The sequence below is a fragment of the Pygocentrus nattereri genome, chromosome 18 (genome assembly GCF_015220715.1).
Source record: "Pygocentrus nattereri isolate fPygNat1 chromosome 18, fPygNat1.pri, whole genome shotgun sequence".
Lineage (NCBI taxonomy): Eukaryota > Metazoa > Chordata > Actinopteri > Characiformes > Serrasalmidae > Pygocentrus > Pygocentrus nattereri.
The window spans coordinates 6,897,330-6,920,547 of record NC_051228.1 but is presented as its reverse complement, the minus strand read 5'-3'; the positions used below and the strand labels follow the sequence as shown (position 1 = coordinate 6,920,547).

The 23,218-nt window shown below is 41.9% G+C and overlaps 1 protein-coding gene across 5 annotated transcripts in view; it reads left to right on the top strand.

Annotated features, from left to right (window-relative positions):
- The first annotated feature begins 250 nt into the window (after positions 1 to 250).
- sez6a (seizure related 6 homolog a) overlaps positions 251 to 23,218 on the top strand; it is a 250,928-nt gene continuing 227,960 nt past the window's right edge. For 3 of the 5 annotated variants that reach the window (XM_037547391.1, XM_037547390.1, XM_037547389.1), the window contains exon 1: positions 255 to 784. In XM_037547391.1, coding sequence (XP_037403288.1) covers positions 700 to 784 — 85 coding nt within the window. In that variant the 5' untranslated portion in view covers positions 255 to 699. Of the gene's footprint in view, positions 785 to 23,218 lie in introns of all 5 variants that reach the window. The other 2 variants (XM_037547392.1, XR_005131808.1) reach the window with 2 other exon arrangements.

The window sequence follows — 23,218 nt, the reverse complement described above, 5'->3', positions numbered from 1 at the left end:
AGACGCTGGAGGACTTTCACCTGAAATGAGTTCATGAAGCCAGTCTGGTTATAAAAATGATAACAGGACATCAGAGCCAGAATTACTCTTTTAGTACTTTTACTTTATACTTAAGTACATTTGAAGGTAAATACTTTAGTACTTTTACTCAAGTGGAGGTCTAAAGGGAGGAACTTCTACTTTTACTGGAGTGATATTTTACCTTGGGTGTCTCTACTTTAACTCATCTACATGATCTGGGTACTTCATCCACCGCTGGTACAGTCATTTCCCACCAAATCGCTCTGATCAGATCCTGAAGATCAGACAGAGAATCAGTGCAGTTCCCCTTTAAGTCTCTCCCGGCGCTGCTTAAGTGCTGTTTGTCAGCGCTGAGCGCTTTTTTTCTCGGCTCTGGTGAAGTCGTTCCGTTAGCTGACGCTAGGAGCTGTTCGCGGTGCTGAACCCACGCGCCTGCGCTCGTCTCCAGCGCTGAGGAGCAATCGGCTTACTGCGCGCGCTGCCTCGCGGATGACTGCCGTCAGATCGCGCGCGGCTTCGGGTTTCACGGCGACCTGCACCTGCTCTGCTCCCCTGGCGCGCGCGTAGGGGCTTCCCGCCAACGTCTCCCGTCTCCACGCTGAGCCGTCTGCGCTGCTGGAAGACCCTTCAGCTCGGGGGGACGTTCGCGCGCGGATCGGAGCCTCGACTTCAGCAGTCATGTGCATCAGAGCCGGCGCGCGCTTCAGCGGACTGACTGTGCTCTTCCTTCTCGCTGCTGCAGGGATGCGCGCGCGGGGCCACGGTAGGAACAAGAGCGTGAATGTGAAAGTCTGGCTGCACGTGCGCTTCGTCCGCGCTGAACGGGGGTGGGTGGGTGCCGTGGAGGAGGCACGGGACAGCGAGTTCCGCCACACTGCGCTCCACAAGTGCGACCGTGGTCCGGGTAAAACGGGCTCTTCCCTCTGTAAACTTACAGCAGTGGACCTGTAAAACAGGCTCTTCCCTCTGTAAACTTACAGCGGTGGACCTGTAAAACAGGCTCTTCCCTCTGTAAACTTACAGCGGTGGACCTGTAAAACAGGCTGTTCCCTCTGTAAACTTACAGTGGTGGACCTGTAAAACAGGCTCTTCCCTCTGTAAACTTACAGCGGTGGACCTGTAAAACAGGCTCTTCCCTCTGTAAACTTACAGCAGTGGACCTGTAAAACAGGCTCGTCCCTCTGTAAACTTACAGCGGTGGACCTGTAAAACAGGCTCTTCCCTCTGTAAACTTACAGCGGTGGACCTGTAAAACAGGCTCGTCCCTCTGTAAACTTACAGCGGTGGACCTGTAAAACAGGCTCTTCCCTCTGTAAACTTACAGCGGTGGACCTGTAAAACAGGCTGTTCCCTCTGTAAACTTACAGCGGTGGACCTGTAAAACAGGCTCTTCCCTCTGTAAACTTACAGCGGTGGACCTGTAAAACAGGCTGTTCCCTCTGTAAACTTACAGCGGTGGACCTGTAAAACAGGCTCTTCCCTCTGTAAACTTACAGCGGTGGACCTGTAAAACAGGCTCTTCCCTCTGTAAACTTACAGCGGTGGACCTGTAAAACAGGCTCATCCCTCTGTAAACTTACAGCGGTGGACCTGTAAAACAGGCTCTTCCCTCTGTAAACTTACAGCAGTGGACCTGTAAAACAGGCTCGTCCCTCTGTAAACTTACAGCGGTGGACCTGTAAAACAGGCTCTTCCCTCTGTAAACTTACAGCGGTGGACCTGTAAAACAGGCTCGTCCCTCTGTAAACTTACAGCGGTGGACCTGTAAAACAGGCTCTTCCCTCTGTAAACTTACAGCGGTGGACCTGTAAAACAGGCTGTTCCCTCTGTAAACTTACAGCGGTGGACCTGTAAAACAGGCTCTTCCCTCTGTAAACTTACAGCGGTGGACCTGTAAAACAGGCTGTTCCCTCTGTAAACTTACAGCGGTGGACCTGTAAAACAGGCTCTTCCCTCTGTAAACTTACAGCGGTGGACCTGTAAAACAGGCTCTTCCCTCTGTAAACTTACAGCGGTGGACCTGTAAAACAGGCTCATCCCTCTGTAAACTTACAGCAGTGGACCTGTAAAACAGGCTCTTCCCTCTGTAAACTTACAGCGGTGGACCTGTAAAACAGGCTCGTCCCTCTGTAAACTTACAGCGGTGGACTTGTAAAACAGGCTCTTCCCTCTGTAAACTTACAGCAGTGCTCCTGTAAAACAGGCTCTTCCCTCTGTAAACTTACAGCGGTGGACCTGTAAAACAGGCTCTTCCCTCTGTAAACTTACAGCAGTGCTCCTGTAAAACAGGCTCTTCCCTCTGTAAACTTACAGCAGTGGACCTGTAAAACAGGCTCTTCCCTCTGTAAACTTACAGCAGTGGACCTGTAAAACAGGCTCTTCCCTCTGTAAACTTACAGCAGTGGCCCTGTAAAACAGGCTCTTCCCTCTGTAAACCTACAGCGGTGGACCTGTAAAACGGACTCTTCCCTCTGTAAACTTATAGCAGTGGACCTGTAAAACAGGCTCGTCCCTCTGTAAACTTACAGCAGTGGACCTGTAAAACAGGCTCTTCCCTCTGTAAACTTACAGCGGTGGACCTGTAAAACAGGCTCTTCCCTCTGTAAACTTACAGCGGTGGACCTGTAAAACAGGCTCTTCCCTCTGTAAACTTACAGCGGTGGACCTGTAAAACAGGCTGTTCCCTCTGTAAACTTACAGCGGTGGACCTGTAAAACAGGCTCTTCCCTCTGTAAACTTACAGCGGTGGACCTGTAAAACAGGCTCTTCCCTCTGTAAACTTACAGCGGTGGACCTGTAAAACAGGCTCTTCCCTCTGTAAACTTACAGCGGTGGACCTGTAAAACAGGCTCTTCCCTCTGTAAACTTACAGCAGTGGACCTGTAAAACAGGCTCTTAAAAAGATGGCTCTTCAAGGGTTTCTAATCAGAACCGTGAGTTCTTTATGGAGCTGCTTAAATGAAACTTTGTCTAGTGATGGATGGAGAATGTGTTGCATGTGTTCTAAATACCTTTTTGAAAATGGTTCTACACAGATCACACAAAGGGTTCTTCAGTATGGTTCTACATAAAACATGGGGTTCTTTAGTAAAGGCAATGGTTCTATTCAGAACCATGGGTTCTATATGGAGATGATGGATGGATGGAGAATGTGTTGTATGTGGTTTTATATACCTTTTCGGTTGTATGTAGAGCTTACATAGGGTTCTTCAGTAAAGGCAATGGGAGAGAGAGAGAGAGAGAGAGAGAGAGAGAGATACTTATACGGAACATATACCGGGCTGCTTCTTTGTATGATGTATAGGTTGCAATTACAGCAACACTATTATATTAAACGAGCTGTTCTGTGCAGTCATGATGAGACTTGATAAGACTAGAATCACCCATTTCTGAGGACTCTAATACCTGAACACAAAACACCACCATAGTGAGAATAACAAAAAGATGTCCAATTCAAACTTCACATTTACCATGAGAGTATTCTATGGCACAGCAGTAGAATTTTACCAAGAGTTTTACATTTATAATTTACAAAAATAGGAGGTTATGAACGCCTTAAAAATGAATGCATGTTAAGGCTTATTATTCAGTAGTACAGAGGCTTCAGTGCAGGCTGGCCAAGCTATTTTTAGCTTTATAGAAGTGTGTTAAAATACTTTAAGCCCACTGGTGGGCCCTGGACATTTAAGGGGTTGACAGAAACCAGCGAAACCACTAAGAATGTTGGGAAGCTTTTAGGGAGAAAGACTCTTCAATCTATAGGACTTATCCAGATGTACTGATCTGACATAGGTTTAAATAACGAACTAAGGATAATATAAGAAATAAAACATGCTACTAGATTTATATTAGTAATTTTAGAAAATAAGTAAAGTAAACCAAAAAAAAAGTTTCAATCAACCTAAAGTTCTAAGCATAGCAATAAAAAAGCCCTTTGCTTACTTTACATACATACAAAACTTTACAGAGCTCATTTAGGATCTGTTGCCGCTCAAAAGCCCATTTAGGAATGCCAATTATAAAATCTGAAAATCAGTCGGTATGAATCCTGAAATGTATTTAATTAATCGTTAAATATGATACGCTATGAGAAAGCCCTAGACTAAAGATAAATAGGAGTAAGAGCACTGCAAAAGTGGGTTACTCCGTCAACTGTGAACACAATTGGCATTTACAGAGAAATAAGTCTTCAGTATGAAGTCGGCACTTTATTACGACATTTTCACATCACTGTTGTCAGAAGGAAACCTCGTATCTCTAACATGGTAACTTTACAGGAGAAGGAAAAAAATGACTGTACTTTTAATGTAGGTCAATGGAACCAGATGTCTTTCCAAGTCATTTTGGGCCGTTTCTTTCGGTCCATTTATCATGAAATTCACACACAATGTAAAGAGGAAGAGGGATTTTCATATTATGACAAAAACTGAAAAACAACAAAAATGAAGTTGCCTAGCGTCACTTTGCTCTGGAGACCACACAGCTTCAAGTTATTTCATTTTCATTATCTCCCGTTTTTTTAATCCGTGTGGATCTCATTGTGATTGCGATTTGCAAAAGGAGCATCGCTTTATTGCATCATGAAGCACAAGAACTGCAGCGAGCTGGACTGAAGCGAGCGTTCAGAGTGCGGGAGAGTTTGATTTTCTCATGCGCTGTGAGTCCGCGAGGCAGAAGGCACAGGGCACTGAGACCTTAATCTGTTTGAGCTGCGGAAGATTACCGCTCGGGCTCTGGGACACAGCTGGTCTCTGTAGTGGACAGTTTCATCAAGCCTGTTTTGCCTGACTAAGAATAATCAATGTCCATAACTCACTGACTGACTGACTGACAGACTGATGGGCTGCACTCCAATCTGAGCATGTTTTCTACTATTGCTTGCCGGTTTTAAAGCAACGTGCTTCAGCGTTTGGTGCACAGAGGGTAGTGAAAGCAGATCCAAGCTTGGGCTTTTCCTTCCCGGAGTTCTGTTAGCACATTAAAATCCCAGGGTTGCTACAAGCATATTATCATTCAGCGTCTGCATAGAAAGCAATGCAAACTGGCAGTTTTAAGTTGTAAGTTATAGGACTGAGGAATGGAAGACTGGAAAAGCTCCAGACTCAAAGGATCTTTGACATGAATCATATGTACATATACTTGCTCATCATAAAAATATATGCAATATATGTGATGCTTTAAAACATATGTTCAAAAACATTTTAAATGTGACATTTTTTGGTACTTATATATGCCAGTACATGCAAATAAACATCAATGTGTTGACGTATTTGCACATATGTAGATTAAATATGGTTAAAGTGTTCATTTTTTCATATTTACATGTATCAGAAGTGCATATATCACAAAACACTTAAACATGTGTTGAAAAATAAATATAAAAATATATTTCTTTTGCATGATTCTGTTCGTATGCTTTCACAGTTAAGGTAACAGTGTTCTTCAGAGTGATGCCGTAGAATAAAGCCTCAGGAGAGGCTGTGCGTTACTAGTGAGGGGTGTGCTTTGCCTAGAGACCCCCTTTGATGTTTGATGCATAGTAAACAGGATAAAATCCTCAAGTTATACTATATGTAGCCCATTTAGGGAAGGCTAAGTAGGTACAGACTGCTGAAAGAGGACAAGAACTTTCAGTCGCCTGTTATAATACACCGCAATAATCTTTTTTTTTTGCTGGGATAGGCTCCAGCATCCCCCCGCGACCCTGACGGAGAAGCGGCTTAGAGAATGGATGGATGGATGGATGGATATAATAATAATAATCACCATAGCAATTGTTTTGGGCCTCCAGGGTTCAGCTACACTGTGAGGTTGTGTTCATTTTTGTTGCTCACTGTAAGTCAGACTGGGTCAGCTAGTCTGCATGACCTTAATAAAGAGCTGGATTTAGTTTGAGCTGGATGAGAGAAATTTTGGAGATGCATTTAAGGAATATATTTGGGTGACTATTGACTTCAAGTGTTTGTTCTTATGTTAGCCTCGTAGCTTAAGAGCTCAATTTAAGAGGCAAAGTTTAAGCACCAAACATGTCTTGGCTGAGTGACTACATCTGGAATAAATGTAAAAATGGTGTAAATTCAATGGTCAGGACCCCCACAGGACCACCACAGAGCAGGAATGATTTGCGTGGTGGATTTTTCTCAGCAGTGCAGTGACACTGAAGTGGTGGTGGTGGTGGTCTGTTAGTGTTAGTTGGTTCTCAGCCCAGTAGCGACACTGAGGTGTTCCTCAACACTGCTGTGTCTGATCCACTCGAACCAGCACAACACACACTAACACACCACCACCACCATGTCAGCGACACAGCAGTGCTGAAAATGATACCTGCCCTCTGGTGGTCTTGTGGTGGTCCTGACCTTTGAAGAAAAGGGTAAAAGTGGGCTAGCAAAGTATGGAGAGAAGCAGACGAAATGGACAATGAGTGTAGAAAGAAGGCGGTGGTAGCTTTAATGTTAAGACACAGCGGACGACAGGTCAGGGGAGATGACGGGTGAGTAAAACAAATAAGACGGATAATATGGGAATATGGGAATGTGGGAAGCTGCATGGAATGTGAAAGAAAAGCATTCTTTTCACTGCAGTTATCCAAATTACAGACGTTCAAAGACGCTAAGCTCACACTGCAAAATCCGCGCCTCTGCCAGACGCATCGTTCCTCGGATGTTTTCCAGCAGTTCTCAAGGTTTGTGAAGCGAGTGAATATAAATTCTGCTCCTATGAGACTGATCAGTGCAGCCTGTCAGTCACTAGACAGAAATCGATGATGGTGAGGAAAGAGGAGGCGGAAAATCAGCCTGTCAGGCTACTGAGGCGACTACTTAAGTTATCCAAGTATGTTTTATTACAAACATCATGTGCCATATGTCTTTTCCAGTGCTGTCGAAGTTACTACATTAACCCCTTAACATGCCAGGCTTGTTACATACAAAGGCTCATTGTTCAGTAACTATAGGGACTTCAGTCCAAACTAGCTGAGCTATTCTTAGGCTATGGAAGTGTGTAATAAAACTTTGGGCCCACGGCTTATTAAGGGGTTAATAAACTGCATTGCATTTTTCTAGTTTGAACCTATAATAGCGCAGGCTGATGCTGAGCTGCCTGGGTGTTGTGGTGATGACTTTAGCCCTTAATGCAGATGCAGGTTTTAAATGGCAGTTTCCATTGATCACACACTTATGATGATAATAATGGTTGGTTAGTGTAGTGGTTAACACCTCTGCCTTCTATGCTGTAGACTGGGGTTCAATCCCCACCTGGGTAAACACCCTACACTACACCAATAAGAGTCCTTGGGCAAGACTCCTAACACCGCCTTCGCCTACCTGGAATGATCCAGTTGTAAGTCGCTCTGGATAAGAGCGTCAGCCAAATGCCATAAATGTAAAATGTAATAAACAACAGTAATTTTTCAATTGTTTATCTATTTGAAATAGAAATATCAAATAAGCGCTAAAATATCTAACGCAAAACCCAAATTATTGTTTTGTTAGGTTAATATTGGAAGTTCAGTGATCTCAAAATTTCAGGTTACCTTGGTTAGTTACTTTTAAAGTGTAAAAGCTGCACAATGTTTACGCCGCACTTGGCTCACGGGGGTCCTAGGTGGCTGCCTTAGCCTAGCGAAGGGGTCGGCAACATGCGGCTCTTTTACTGCCCCGTTGCGGCTCCACAGCAGAATTAGATTTTTAGGTAAAAATAAAATGGTCTTAATCACAATAAATGGTCTTAGTCACCGTTTTAAAAGTAAATTGAACGCTGGAGTTAATGTAGAACTGCTGCTTCACCTTTTGACCCTGAAGGTTGGCGTGTAGACCGCTGGTCACAGCAACGCAGTCAACAGTCTCGCCTAGGTAGTAGGACTTATTTGCATTTGTAATCACTCAGTTGGTTTCCTCATGTTTAATCTGCAGTGAGAAACACTAAAAAGTCATGAAGATGAAGTCAGTTTCTCACCCACCAGATTTTTGTTTGATTTATCCTGTTCCGCCTTAAATGGTGCAGCAGTTGCATTCTGGCGATTCAGGCACCATTTAAGGTGGAACGGCATAATTGTAAGAGGGAGCTGGCGAGTGAGTAGACGACTTCAGCCTCACTAAAAAGTTGAAGTTTGAGAGAAATTTACAAGAAACTGTTCCACTTTTGAGGAAGAGTTTCCTGCCAGAGATGTGAGAAAAGTGGCTATAGCTGAACTGAAGTTTAAAGCATTTTCATTTATATTATATTTTTAGTCTATACGAGAACTAGAACATTAGCACATATAAAGATATATTTTCAGCCAAGAAGGTAAATCCAATAAAATGGAAATAAAATGTTGTGGCTCCCAAGGTGGTTTGAAAATGCCTAATGAGTTTGCACCCCAGTGATGCCATAGTCATCCATAAGTGGGCACCTAATATGAGAAAATGTGATGGAAAGAGTCACAGCTAGTGTGGAAAATGATTAAAATAAAACGAATTCTGCATTGTTTATTCATTTGAGAACTTAGAAATGAGAGTAGTTTGAGTTTGCTTAAGAAAGCCAATCTTATCAGTTACCTTAGGGTTTTAAGCACATTTATTATAGTGTACAAAATATCATCAAGGCGGATGGGCCACCAAATAGGAAAGGCTTGAAATGAAGTATTCCGGTTCTTACTCTAATACTATATGCTTTTCCTGTCTATCCACTCAAACTGAATTGCTGATTTTCTCTGATTATAAAGCTTGCTTGGTAAATGGGACTCTCACTAGCGATGACTGAGCCCTCTCTGAGCAACAGGAACTTTTCCATTGAGCCCTATTAGCAAATTGTTGTAATTGTTCCACGTGTCATTATCTCACTGGCATCTGCGGGTTGCTCTGAGGGGGTGAAGAGCGTGTGGAGGATTTTGGGGCAGCAGCAGCAGCACATGCGCCGCTGAACCCCAGCCCCATTGGCCCTGAATATCTCATTCCGGAGGAGGGCTCGGAAAGTGCTCCGACACCTGTTTTTTGGATTACCGGTGATTAACTTCATCAAGGGCTATTCAGCAGCTGAGCGCTGTCATAATTAGCCTCGCCTTCCTTCAGCTTGTCGCGTGTAAATGAGAGTGATCATGGCAGAATGCCCCTATTTGTGCTGGTCCTGGCGTCTGTCGGAAGCTCTTTCACAGCCTCCCGGGTGGAGGAGAGGGGCCAGCTGAGCACTTGCCATTTATTGCACGTTATGCCGGTAGCTGGTGCAGGGGTCATCAATTCCAGTCCTGGAAGGCTGGAGTCCAGTTTCTCTTTTCTAAACACATTTGATTCAACTCAGCAGTTGAATTAAAGGGTAATTCCACTGATTTTTCTGAAGTTCTGCATAATTAAATGGTTACGGTGTAAACAGAGTCGTTCAGAGTGGTTTGGTGTGAATCGCTCTGTTCTAGAGAAAATGACAGAGTCAGAACTGTTCACAGTGGTGGTGATAGGAACCAGACGTCTGAAGTGTTTAGTGCCACTAAAACCTCCGTCACAGAAAATGATTACATTTAATGGCTATTAAAAGTCATTATTTTATCATAGTTTCGTGACAATCCTTTGACATAAAATATGCTTTTTAAAATCTGTAAGATTCATGTAGGTTCACTTGTGGTTTTGGATAGTAAATAAAATGGCTATTCAGTTGCTGACTTGTCAGTATTTTGGACCATTTCTTTTGGTCCATTACATCATGCAATTTACACACAATATAAAGGGCAACGGTTACTTTCAAATCTCATCAAAGGCTGAAAAACAGCAATAATGGAGATATGAGCTTTTGTTTTGACAGCAGCAAATTATATGTAAAATTTTGAAAAAATCATGGTATTGCCCTTTAAAGTGTTATGATAGGCCTATATCCTACAATTTTCTTATGTTTTATACTTTCTTGCTATGGATTCGACAGCTTTACTCTATAATGACAAAATAAAAAGAAATTAGTTAGTAGCGGTTTAACTAAAATGAGCTAGTTAGTTGATTGTGTCCAGGCTATAAGTTAAGCAAACTGCAAAAAAGTGGAGTTTTGGTTCTGTAAAGTTCTTACCAATGAAAATTCGAGAGTTTGTTTACTAGATTTTGCATGAAAGTAATATTTCTCCAGGCAATCCTCGTTCTAGCTCAGTCCGGCTTGTTTTCACCTGTCTCGTCATTGGGTGCACCTGTGTCTTGTTAGTTCATTTAGCTTTGTCTATTGAGTCGGTTATTATCATGATTTCGCTTGTGTTTCCAATATTGTAGCCACTCACTTCTGTTTTGTTTCTGGTCTGTTTATGCTGGATATTCCTGCAGTTGTGTTTACCTCTCAGTATGAGTGAATGTTAAATAAAACAAACCCCACACATACACAGCTTCTCATCCACCTCATTACACTTACTTTGCTCAAAAAGAAGTATCAGTCCCAGTGGTAAATGTACTCATGGGAGTGATCACTTTTACCTCTATTCGCGGTAATGTGAAAGAAGTATGGTCTCTGTAGACACCCGAACCATCAAAACCACTTCAAATCTTTCTTAACCTCTTAAAATCCCAGGCGTATTACATACCAAGCCTTGTTATTCAGCAACTACAGGGACATCAGTGCAAACTGGTTGAGCTGTTCTTAGGTTATAGAAGTGTGTACTAAACTCTGGGCCTGCCAGTGGGCCCTGGCCATATGAGGGGCTATTGGCAACAGTGCCAATGAGTGCAAGCCATCTGTTTCAAATGGCACTTGAAAGGCCATGGTTTCTCACATTAATAAAGAGAATGGTCTCTCCGTGAGTGGAGTGCTTTCCGTCATGAGCCCTCCTGCTATTACTCTTCTCATTCAAGGATGCTCTTTTCTGGGAGCCGCTAACGGATTAGCACTGAACGGCACGACTACTAAGGCGGTTCCTCTGTCCCTCTCCAGCGTGAGATCGCTCCTCTCCTCGCCGCCCTCTCTTCGTCCCTCTGAAGAGTATTAGAGGCTCTTATAGATGAGAGACACTCACATAGAAGTCACTCCACACGTCATGGAACGTAGGATAAGGAGTCGCCGCTGGGCGTAATGCCATCGCTCTCAGGCAATCACTTCAGGATGTAAAGTCGCTCCACAAGGGAAGCAGCATCTGGCTTCGCTGCACATTGTCCAAGATGTGAGAGAAAGTGAGTCTTCAGAGGCTGCAGAGAAAAACAGCCGTTACACCTCTGGCTCAAATCAGGCTTGGTTTGTGTTGGTTATCCAGTACAGCTCTTGCTTTATTGATTTCCCACTTAAAGTGGAAAGTAGACAGAAAAACACCAGCCATGTGGCAAGTCTTTCTTTCAGGCCTGTCAGGCAGGGATGAGATTGGAATGCTGGGCTTTCTAGAAAAGCTTGCAATATAGCCCTGGATGCCTGAATGGGCTTTTCTAACATTAGGCATTTCACTGTGCTGCTAACCAGGCTCCTTTAGCAGTCAAAATGTTTTGGAGATGAGCTCTTTGAGAGATTTAGCTCAGTAAGAATGCATATCTCCACCACTGGTTTGCTCAGTGTTACTTTGTTAGTGTTGGTACTAGTTTTGGTTCTGTAAAGGTCATCAAAATGAATATGAAAGAGTTATTTATTTTATTAAAGAGTATTAGAATTTGAGTAAAAGTAAAACTGCTGTTAGCAGTCCCTGTTCTAGCTCAGTCTAACCTCATCATTGTTTGCACCTGTGTCTTGTTAGTTTATCTAGCTTTGTCTGTTGGTTATTGACACGTTAACAGGTTTTGGTTATGCGACTGTTGCTTTATTGATTTTCCCACTTACAGAGAAAAGTAGAAAGAAAAAAGATTCACGATTCAAGAGTTTTATTGTCATGTGCACAGGAGAACAGGCAGTTACACTGTACAATGAAATTCTTACTTTGCTGTTCCTCCATTCACCGAGAGAATGGGAGAATAGAGAATAAAAAAGGAAAAATAAGAGTAACTCTAAAAACAGTAGTAAAAAGTAAAAGTAAAAATGTACAGTATGTGCAAAGTTGAAATAAAATTAAAGTTATATGAGCGTATGTGCAAAAATGTAGAGCAGCTGTTCATAAAGTGCATCAAGTAACAGATGTAAACAGTAAACAATATTGTTCTGTGCAGTAATAGATGTATGACTATATCACTGTATATGACTGTATCACTAACCAACCAACGTGGTTGGTTAGTGTAGTGGGTAACACCTCTGCCGTCTACGCTGTAGACTAGGGTTAAATCGCCACCTGGGTAAGCATCCTACACTAAACCAATAAGAGTCCTTGGGCAAGACTCCTAACACCACCTTCGCCTACCTGTGTAAAATGATCAATGTAAATGTAGATGTAAACAGATGTAAACAGATGTAAACAGTGTTGTTCTAACAGCAGCAGTACAGTGTAGGTAAGGTGCAGTTATTGAGTGCGAGGTTAAACCAGTTCAGATTGGGAGGGGAAGAGGTAGTAAGTGAGGTATTCACCAGCCTGATGGCCTGTGAATAGAAACTGTTGGTCAGTCCCAGCCCTTCCCAGTGGGAAGTCTTTCTGTCAGACAGGGATGAGATTGGAATTTTGGGCTTTCTGAGAAAAGCTTGCAGCGCAGCTCTGGATGCCTAAATGGGCTTTTCTAAGCCAACTGTGGTGGCTAACATTAGGTCTGCCATCCTGCTGCTCATCAGCTTCCTCTAGCACTTCAAAAATGGATTTGTTTAGTGTTACTTTGTTTGTGTTAGTGCTGAAAAAGTTCTGTCACGTGACGGTCTGATTCTGCAATCACTGTTTTTCCTGTTCAGAATCAAAAATAATTTCTTGTTTAGAGTCAAAAATAAATGTATAATAAACTTCCCGATTGCCTCATATTCAAATCCATGTTCATATTTATCACATGACAAGTAAATTACTATATTGTATGTACAATTTATTAGGTAACACTTTCTGTTATCACAGTTGACTTGTTTAGCATTGCTGTTTTTGTCTAAACATGTTCAAATGTCCATTGTGCGACTATCTGATGTTCATATAAACGGATATAAAGATATAAAGATAAAAACCTACTTCAGTCATTCGAACACTGGGCGAGATCTACACACCTAAGAAGCCACAGTGTAAAATGCACCACGATGTGGCTATAATATGCGTTCGCACTGTGACTGAAATTAACGATGAGTTAACTAAGGGGTTTGCTAATTGTGCGAACTGCGCCAAGGACGTACTAACTGCATTATGTTTTTAAAAGGTTTTAAAAATAATGGAGCTGTCAACACGCGTGAGATAAAAAAGAGAAAACGGTTAACTTTAAGCTTAGCGTCGTCTACAAAACAGCTTTCTCAACAAACCAACTCTCTCACCACAGCTGGCCTGTTTAGCATCAGGTTTTGAGAGAAAATGTTCAAATGTCCTTTGTGCGACCATCTGAACTGACTCAGTTGATAGTAAACCTACTTTAATCTCTCTAACACTGTGCTAGATGTAAGTACCTGAGAAGTTATGATGCAAAATATGCCATGATGTGGCTCAATATGCGTTCTCGATACATCTAAAATTGACCTAAGGCTAAGATCAACTAAGGCAAAGGTTAACTAAGGCAAAAACTGGGCAAACGACGTACTGACTGCATTGTGTTTTAAAAGTTTTTAAACGTTTAGTGGAAATCGCGATTAAAAAAAGATGAAAAGGCTAACATTAGGCTTTGGCCACATTTGGCCTGCTTAGCATTGCCGTTTTTGCCTGAAATGTCCAAATGTCCATAGTGCGACCATCAGAATGTACTCCTATAATGTTAAACCTACTTTATTCTCTCACTGGGCTAGATGGACGTACCCAAGAAGACACAACATAAAATATGTCATGATATGTGCTCACAATGCTAACATCATCTGCAAACCAGCTTCTTCAAAAAGTCAACCCTATTACCACAGCTGACTTGTTTAGCTTATCATTTGTGCTGAAAAACGTCCAAATGTCCTAAGTTAAAGCTGCACTGGTCACTCAAAATTCAGTGTTGACAAGAAAGCAGTGTTAACAAATGTTCATTCCCTCTGAATCATTTCTCCTGAGGTATAATGCCTCTCAAAAAACAGACTTTGTGAAACAATGACACATATTGTATCTGCATCAAGGCACATCTTGTGCTGTGGCTTCTCACATGCATACATCAGGCCTTGAGAGTTGAAACTGTTATTCTGTGGGTAAATATTCTTTCAGCTCATCTCTGAGGCCTTTGCTTCCCTCTAGCCGTTATGACTGCTGCCATTGTTAAAGCAAGTCACCATGTCTTTGAGACATTTACGCCGGGTTCTAAGAGACGAAGAAAATGGTAGAAAGGAATATTAATCAGCCACACAATATCTCCACAAATCCTTCCTCAAATCCATATGTATGAGGGAGAGAAATGCATTTTTCCATGTGCTTGCAGCACAATTTGTGCATTTAGGATTGTGGGCAGGACATGTGGGCAGAATATGTAGTAATTGCACCTGAAACTGCAACAAAAATCTGAATCTGAATCGTTAAACCGACAAAATATATGTGCAATATTATGTCAGAATGTGTGTATATATATATATATATATATATAAACAGTACTGTGTGAAAGTACAAGACACATAGAATATACACACATACACACACACACACACACACACACACACACATATATATATATATATATATATATATATATTTTTTTTTTTTAATCATTTTCTGGATATTAGTGTGTTTGTTTACCCATTTCCAAGCCTCTCCTCGAGGAAGCCCAGTATTATATGTAGTTAAAAAGCAGCTCCTGGTTTGACCAATCAGTGCTCAGTAAATTGAGCTCATGATGTCATTGATGATATTAACGAGTCTCTGTGGCGGCTGTGAAGGGGTCAAGGAAAAATATGGACCCAAGAAATTCTTGTTCCTTTCTATTGTTTTTCTGTTTATTTGAATTATGAATACGACTTTATTCTAATGTCTATTGTGATAAACTCACTGCTGAGGTCAACTGTTTTCTCACACTTTTCACAGCAAATAAACACAAATTACACAAATAAATAGATTCTGAAAATGTGTATCGGGTGCCTAAGACTTTCACGTAGTACTGCATACATATATGTACATATGCTTTCATTTCCACTTCAAATGGCCATTAAGTCAAGCTATTACTTTATCAGGGTCAGGAGAAACATATTGTTGTTGTCCAAAGAAAAACATGTATCTCCAAAATAGTATGTTTACAGGACAAAGCACATATGTTCTTGAGTTTTAATGTAAGTTAATGTAAAGAGGCTTCATTCCAAGCTATTTTGGAGCATTTTTTATTGGTCAGTTCATCGTGAAAGCTTTACACAATGTAAAGAACAGCTTCTTTGTTCAAATGATGTAGAAAAATCAAATTGTAATATATACATATATATATATATATATATATATATATATATATATATATATATATATATATATATAAAAGCTGGTAGAGTTTCCTGCTTCTTACAGTATGAGTAATCTTTTGCACCGTACTGTATATATAGATTCAATGTATGTCATGGTAAGACATACTTACATGTCATACTGACATGTTTTGTACAAAATATGTAAGTAGATTTCCTTTGCATATGGAAAAATGAGGAATGCTGATATTGATAATATAGAGGTTCAGGGCGTATATAGAGGTGAAACAGAAAGCCCAGGCAGGCCGATGCCCATGACTTTCCCCCCTTTTCTACAAAACCCCCTACTGCCAGGCTGCATACACACCTCAGTAATTGGGTCTGACACCTGCTCAGCTGCTGGAGCGCCGCATCTCCACAAGAATTAACCGGTGGGGCGGCTCTGGCTCTGCCCGCTCTCCAGCGAGATGCCAAATCCCATCTAGAAGGCCCTTCATCTGGGCCAGCGGCCCGCGGACTGCCCATCAGCCGACACACTGTGTGAAAGGCCACAGGTAAACAGGCCGGTTAATGGATTTGGAGGAGTCCGCTTTGGTATTCACAGGCAGAGTTTGACCTACAGGCGCCCCCTCGACAATTTCCCTCTATAAAAAAGAGAAAGGATGTAATTGAATTCATCAGGCAGGGTAAACATATTCTAAGTAGCAGGAGCGAAATAATGATGTTGTAGGGAGATTGGCGGAGGGCAGTTACGAGTAATGAGGACAAAAAAACAGCGTACAAAAGGAGACTAATAGCATTAAACAGCGGCGTCCGTCTTCAGCTGCCTTTTTAACCAGCCGCCTGCTAAAACACAGCCTTCTTCAGAGCGTGATTGGTGGCAATTGAGAGCGCTCGGGCACTGAGAGCAAGAGTGGACATCAAAGCTTTGTTTCTGACCCTCACTTGCTAGATCAAATATAAGTGATCTTGCTCAACAGCCAGTCATCTAATGCACCTTTCAGTTAGAAAGCCAAGATGAAAGCCAAGGACGCTGCTGAAATACCCCTGGTTAGACAGAAGTCTGTAATTTCAGACAAAAACGGATAAAACAAAAGTGACGTCTTGCATTTCAGGGTCGGCCTTTGATCTGTTTCATGCGCATACAGATGCTTGATTGGTTCAAGCGTCTGTATGCACTGTGGTTGCTCTCCTTTCAGAAGGTAAACTTCTGCAGAAGACCGAAAAAAAGGACTGAAGTGAAAAAGCTCCCGGTTTCTGCTCAGGCCAAATGCTGCAGGAGGCTTTCTCTGTGAATCGCTGCTGCAGAACACGCTCACCTACGAAGCACGCCTATAATAGAGATGGATAGAGCAGGGAATCTTCATTTCTCTTGCGCTTCAAGCAGTCTCGGCCCTTTAATTGGTCAATGTGATGTTGACGAAGTGTGTTTTCAAAAGCAGTGCTGTTAATACCTGTGCCGACTTACTTTTCCTTGGATGACGGTCATTCATCAGTGGGAAAAAAGAGCTAAAGGCCTCAAGTTTGCTGAATTTCAACTATTTATAATAGACCAAATACTACCTTTTCAAAGTTTATTTTTACTCTCTTCATTATTTTTTTTTTATTCACTAACCTGACCATTCCAAATATTTCTTGGCCAGCTCTCTTCACTGTACTTTCATGAATTCATTTTTCCAGTTTTTAGATATAAAGCAAATCCACTGCTATGAAATTGCTGGGGGTTGTAAAAAGTTAAGTGTTGTTATGTTATCCCAGGTGGGTGCTAAGGTGTTCCTAGGGCATTGCTATGGAATCCCAGGTGGTTGCTAAGGTGTTGTTAGGGCATTGCTATGGCATCCCAAGTGGTTGCTAAGGTGTTGCTAGGGCATTGCTATGGTATCACAGGTGGTTGCTAAGGTGTTGTTAGGGCATTGCTATGGCATCCCAAGTGGTTGCTAAAGTGTTGCTAGGGCATTGCTATGGTATCACAGGTGGTTGCTGAGGTTTTGCTAGGCTTCTGGTATGGCATTCCAGGTAGGTGCCAAGGTGTGATGGCACCCCTGCTGGCCATTGTGCCAGCAGAACAAACCTTGATGCAGATTTTTTTTATGAATATGATAAAATAAAATATTTGCTCCCAGTAATATTGTGTTGAGTTGGTCACGAGCAATGTAAGGGGTGTAAGGGGAGGGGTGAGAACCCCATATTGTAAAAACATTTAATATGTCTCCACAAAGACAGCAGCAGGGATAGACAACACAATGGCAGCTTTCCTCATATTAAAACATTATGTACTACTGTAACAATATATATATATATATATATATATATGTATATATATATATATATATATAAACATTCCAATACAATAAAAAGCCATTTAGATTTATGGACTTGCTTGCTCAGCTACGAGGGCAAAATTTCCAGTTCATTTTGACACATATTCATCAATATTATTAAAGAAAACATTTAATAAACAAACATTTCTTTAAAGAAACACACCGTCACACCAACTGGCTGTTTCTGCTCACAGCTGGAGCCTGAAGAAGAGTGAGAATCAATTTTTCACAGGATTCCATTCATTCATCCACAACTGTAAATACTGCTGTCAGCAAGTGTGTTTTTTTTTCTAAAAGAAAAAAAAACGTGCGTCCACACTTTGCCTTCATCACATCGTCCATTCTTTTCAGGAGACTCACTTTCAGTTTTCAAACAAATGTCTGCATCTCCAAAGTTCAGTCTGGGAAGCTGGTTTTGCATTTTGTGCTTCTCACAATCCAAGCAATCCCAAACACATTCAGTGATACTGAGCTTCTTGACAGCTACACATCCTTTCAGAATCAGAGTGTTGAGATGTCTTCTCACAGTGGATGGATGGACTATGGATGTTTTCAGATCTGAAGCAGCTTGAGTTTATCATCTGTCTCAAAGATGAAAGCTTTAAGTGCTGTTCATCTCATGGGGACAGTGTTGGTGTCTACCAGGTCTTCCAGGTGGCTGTTATGAATCCCATTTCCTCTATATCTTTTTTACTTAGTTTCCTCTTCCTTATGCAAGGAACGTGAACGTGTCACTGGAACGTGACATTCGACCAGTATGTCCAATTGATATCCACTATGTTGAAAGTCAGTATAAAGCTAAAAGCATCCAAACTTGCTGACTAAAATATGTACTGTATATAATACAAAGCATATGAGTATTTATTTATTTATTGTATTGAAATAAGCACAGCAAGAAGGGTTCTGGGTTCGATTCCCCGGCCGGGCAGCCAGGGTCCTTTCTGTGTGGAGTTTGCATATTCTCCCCGTGTCTGTGTGGTTTCCTCCGGATTCTCCGTTCCTCCCACAGTCCAAAGACATGTAGTCAGGCTAATTGGATTATGCTAAATTGCCCCTAGGTGTAAATGTGCATGTATATGTTTGAGTGTCTGCCCTGCGATGGACTGGTGACTCGTCCAAAGTGTATCCTGCCTTCTACACGATGACCGCTATGATGGGCTCCAGCCCCCCCCACAAGGCAGAAAGAGAAGTGGCTTAGAGGATGTGTGCGTTTGTGTGTTAGTGTGTGTGTGTGTGTATTGAATAAGCAACATATATGTCAATGTACAAGCTGTCAAAAAAGCCTGTTAAGTGTGCAATAAGCCATCCTAGAGGGCAGTTCACACTGTCCCTTAAGAACACCAGTTCCACCATCATGCCAAGTGTGACAGTTTTGATTTGGCCAGTTTGACGTCCATGCTAGCTGTTCTGTTATTACCCATGAAAGTGTTGGAAGAACTCTTAGCAGGACCTTTTTACATGCTGAGCACCTGCAGCCAAACAAGCATGAAATTGGGATATTTAGGAGGGAGATTAAGAGTTGACATTTTGACTTTTAAAAGGCCACATTTAAGCCAATCGACCTCCTAATCCTCCTCCACTATGTGTGACATTTCATTATTTTGTTTCTATGAGCTTCCTGAAAGGCTCTCTTTTTAGCCCTGTATATAAATTTGCCATAAGGATTTGTGACGCTTCTTAGCGATGACTTTAAACGGCTTATACTTTTGTTTCATCTATATGAACAGCTTGGTGCAGCTTTTAGCTGAAAGATTTTACTCTAGTCTCATAAAAGACTCATGTGAAAATGGCCACGAATGTTTTTCTAAGGTATTTTAGTGTTTGGAGTATATGTACAGTATATGGCCAAAAGTATGTGGACACCCCTCCTAATTCTTGAGTTCAGGTGTTTCAGCCACATCCATTGCTAACAAACCTATAAAATTAAGCACACAGCAATGCAATCTCCCTAGACCAGGGGTGTTCAACCCAAACGTTAAGAAGCGTCATTTTGGCTTGATTTCTGTTGACATTTTATGTCCATTTTTCCATCTTGGCTGTAAATGTGTCTCAGTATGTGCTAAAGTACTAGTATAGGCTAAAAATCTAACGAAAACAGACTTACTTTGCTCTGCTTTAAGCTTTAGCTCAGCTGTAGCTGCTTTTATTGCATCTCTGGCAGGAAGCTTTTCCGCAAACATGGAAAAGTTTCTTGTAAAATGTTTTTCGATGTTTGATTATTTACAATGCTGAAGTGTATCGGTGGCACCATTTAAGGTGGAGTGGGAAAATTCAAACAAGAAACTGACTCAGCTTTGTGACTTTTCAGTGTTTGACAGTTCCTTTCAGCAGATTAAACATTTCAGGAGTTAAAAATAACTCTGTCAATTCGTCTCTGAATTATCCGTGTTCGTCTTAAATCTTTCTCTTTGCCGCTACAAGCTAGGTGAGATTGTTGTCATTGCTATGGTGATCAGCAGTCTGCACACCAATCTTCAGGGTTAAAGGTTGGTGATTTAGCCGATAAAGACTCTATAGATGTTGTTAGAGCGATCAGCAGAGCTTTCTTTTACTGCAAAGGGGGATTATTTTATTTTTACCTACAAATCTAGTTCTGCTGTGGAGCTGCAACTAAACTGTAAGAGAGCCTCATGTTGCCGAGCCCTGATCTAGACAAACACTGGCAGTAGAATGGGTCCTACTGAAGAGCTCAGTGACATAGTATGCCACCTTTGCCAAAAGCATAACACATGAAAACCACCTGTTCTCTGTTGCATCAACAACTACAGAGTTCAAAACTGCCCCTGGAACCAAAATCAGTACAAGAACTGTGCATTAGGATCTTCTTGAAATGGGTTTCCATTGACAAGAACCCTTCTACTGGGTTTGGTAGAAGCCAAGAAAGTGCATAGTGGAGGTTTGGTGGAGGAGAAATAATCATCTGATTTTTTTCAGGGTTTAGGCCCTTAGTTTTAAATGTATTTAAATTAATTTTAATTCATTCATTCATTCAGAACCATTTGCCAACTGTGTTTGCACACAGTGGAATTAGACTTCTGCATTCAATCCATCCATGCAGTGAAACATCCACATGCATGCACACTAGTGAACACACACACTAGGGGGTAGTGAGCACACTTGCCCAGAGCGGTGGGCAGCCCTATCCACGGTGGAGCAATGGGGGGTTAGGTGCCTTGCTCAAGGATACTTCAGTCATGGACTGTCAGCCAAGGGGATCGAACCAGCAACCTTCTGGTCACAGGGCTGGTTCCCTAACCTCCAGCCCATTTAGTTCTGGTGAAGGGTAACGCCAGACCTTCTTGTCCAACATTGGCACCTGACCTCACAAATGCTCTTTTGACTGAATGGGCACAAACTCCCACAGACACACTCCAAAATCTTATCAAAAGCTTTTTTCGGAGAGTGGAAGCTGGTATAGCCCCAATAAGGGTGAAGGGTCAACATCATATTAATGGCCATGGTTTTAGAATGCACAAACAGGTGTGATAGTCAGGTGTCCACATACTTTATGCCGCATAGTGTATCTCTCATATGAAAAGAAACATGTCTGCGTGTTCCTTTTCTGAATGGGCCAAAAAACGCATTACGCCACTGGTATTAGCACTACAATGTTTTGGCTAACTGGACCTGGACAAGATTGATCTTGATAAAGAAAAGCAGCACCTTTTGGGGGGAAACTACCTTTACTTTGACAGTGACCTTTAGTGTGAGGTCTTTGGTCAATTTTCTGATATTTCTAACATGAACTATGTGACAGACAGCTACATCTTTATTTGTAGATCAGACAGGGTCGATACAAGAGTCTAGGAGGGTCTGTGTCTACATAGTGCGTGTGAATGGAGGGCGGAGAGTTTCCAGGTGGGCGCATTAGCAGCATAAAGCGATTAGATAACCTGAGGAATGTAGACTGCCAGTGCAATGAACGAAGCTGGTAGCCATTAAACTGTGGATCAAGGACAGTGCACATCGACATACATGTACTCAGACATAACTGTCTCTGGAGCCATGTTCCTCTATGAGGTGTCTCCAGGGAGGTGCTGTGCTGTGCATTTGTAAGAAAATGTTGAGTATATGAGTAATGAGTAATGAGCCTTGGGGTTTTCTCAAGAGGCCAGATGTTCATGCAGTAATTTCGTAGTGAGAGTACACATCTGGGGACAACTTCTTAAGCTTTTGATTTGACTAAACTCTGCTATTCCATGGTCTTTAACATTTGGGAATACAATCAATTACACAAGCAGAACAAGCTAGCTTAGAAATGCTAATGTTAGCTAGTGGAACAGTTTTCCCCTTGCAAGAGGTTTACTTTTATCCCATGTAATGTGTTCTTTGAGCACAAATCTACACATTTTAAAAAGTTCTTCAACGGTTCTTTAGTAAAAGAAGTAAAAGCAGTTCTATATAGAACCATTTCATGCTTAATTGGTTCTTTGCAGGGTGAGATATGCATGATTTAGAACATACTTGATATAAATGATACATTATATTGCCAAAAGTTTTCACTCACCCATCCAAATCATTGAATTCAGGTGTTCCAGTCACTTCCATGGCCACAGGTGCATAAAACCAAGTCTCTAGGCCTGCAGACTGCTTCTACAGACATTAGTGAAAGAATGGGTCGCTCTCAGGAGCTCAGTGAATTCCCGCGCTTCCAGAGATCGGACGCCACCTGTACAACAAGTCCAGTCATAAAATTTCCTCACTACTAAATATTCCACAGTCCACTGTCAGTGGGATTATAACAAAGTGGAAGCAATTGGGAACGACAGCAACTCAGCCACATAGTGATCGGCCATGTAAAATGGCAGAGTGGGGTCAGCGGATGCTGAGGGGCATAGTGCGCAGAGGTCACCAACTTTCTGCAGAATCAATTACTACAGCCCTCCAAACTTCATGTGGCCTTCAGATCAGCTAAAGAACAGCATAGAGAGCTTCATGGAATGGGTTTCCATGGCTGAGCAGCTGCATCCAAGCCTTACATCGGCAAACGCAATGCAAAGCGTGGAATGCAGTGGTGTAAAGTGCCGCCACTGGACTCTAGAGCAGTGGAGACGTGTTCTCTGGAGTGACGAATCACACTTCTCCATCTGGCAATCCGATGGATGAGTCTGGGTTTTGGCGGGCGCCAGGAGACGGTACTTGTCTGCATTGTGCCAAGTGTAAAGTTTGGTGGAGGGGGGATGATGGTGTGGGGTTGTGTTTCAGGAGTTGGGCTGAAAGGATGGGTTGTAGTTCACTATACAGACTATTCTTCTTCTCTAGAAAGAAATGCCAAATGTGAACTATGAACTTATTGGTCATTTTCACCAGCAAGTAATGCACAAAGAGTGTAGACAGAAAGAAGTACAACTCTAAAAGCGTGTAGGTAAAATACTACAAGTTCTTGTAAACCATGTTAAAGGAAGCACTGCTCAAATATCTAAAACAAAGGACAGATGTTGTTCTATGGCAATTCAGAGATGATAGCTTCCTAAATGCTTAACTGAACTGAATTGTGGTGACACTTGAGATTTCATGGTGCAGTTTCCTAAAGAATCGTAATTGAATCGATTGGAGTCAGTAAATTCACACCT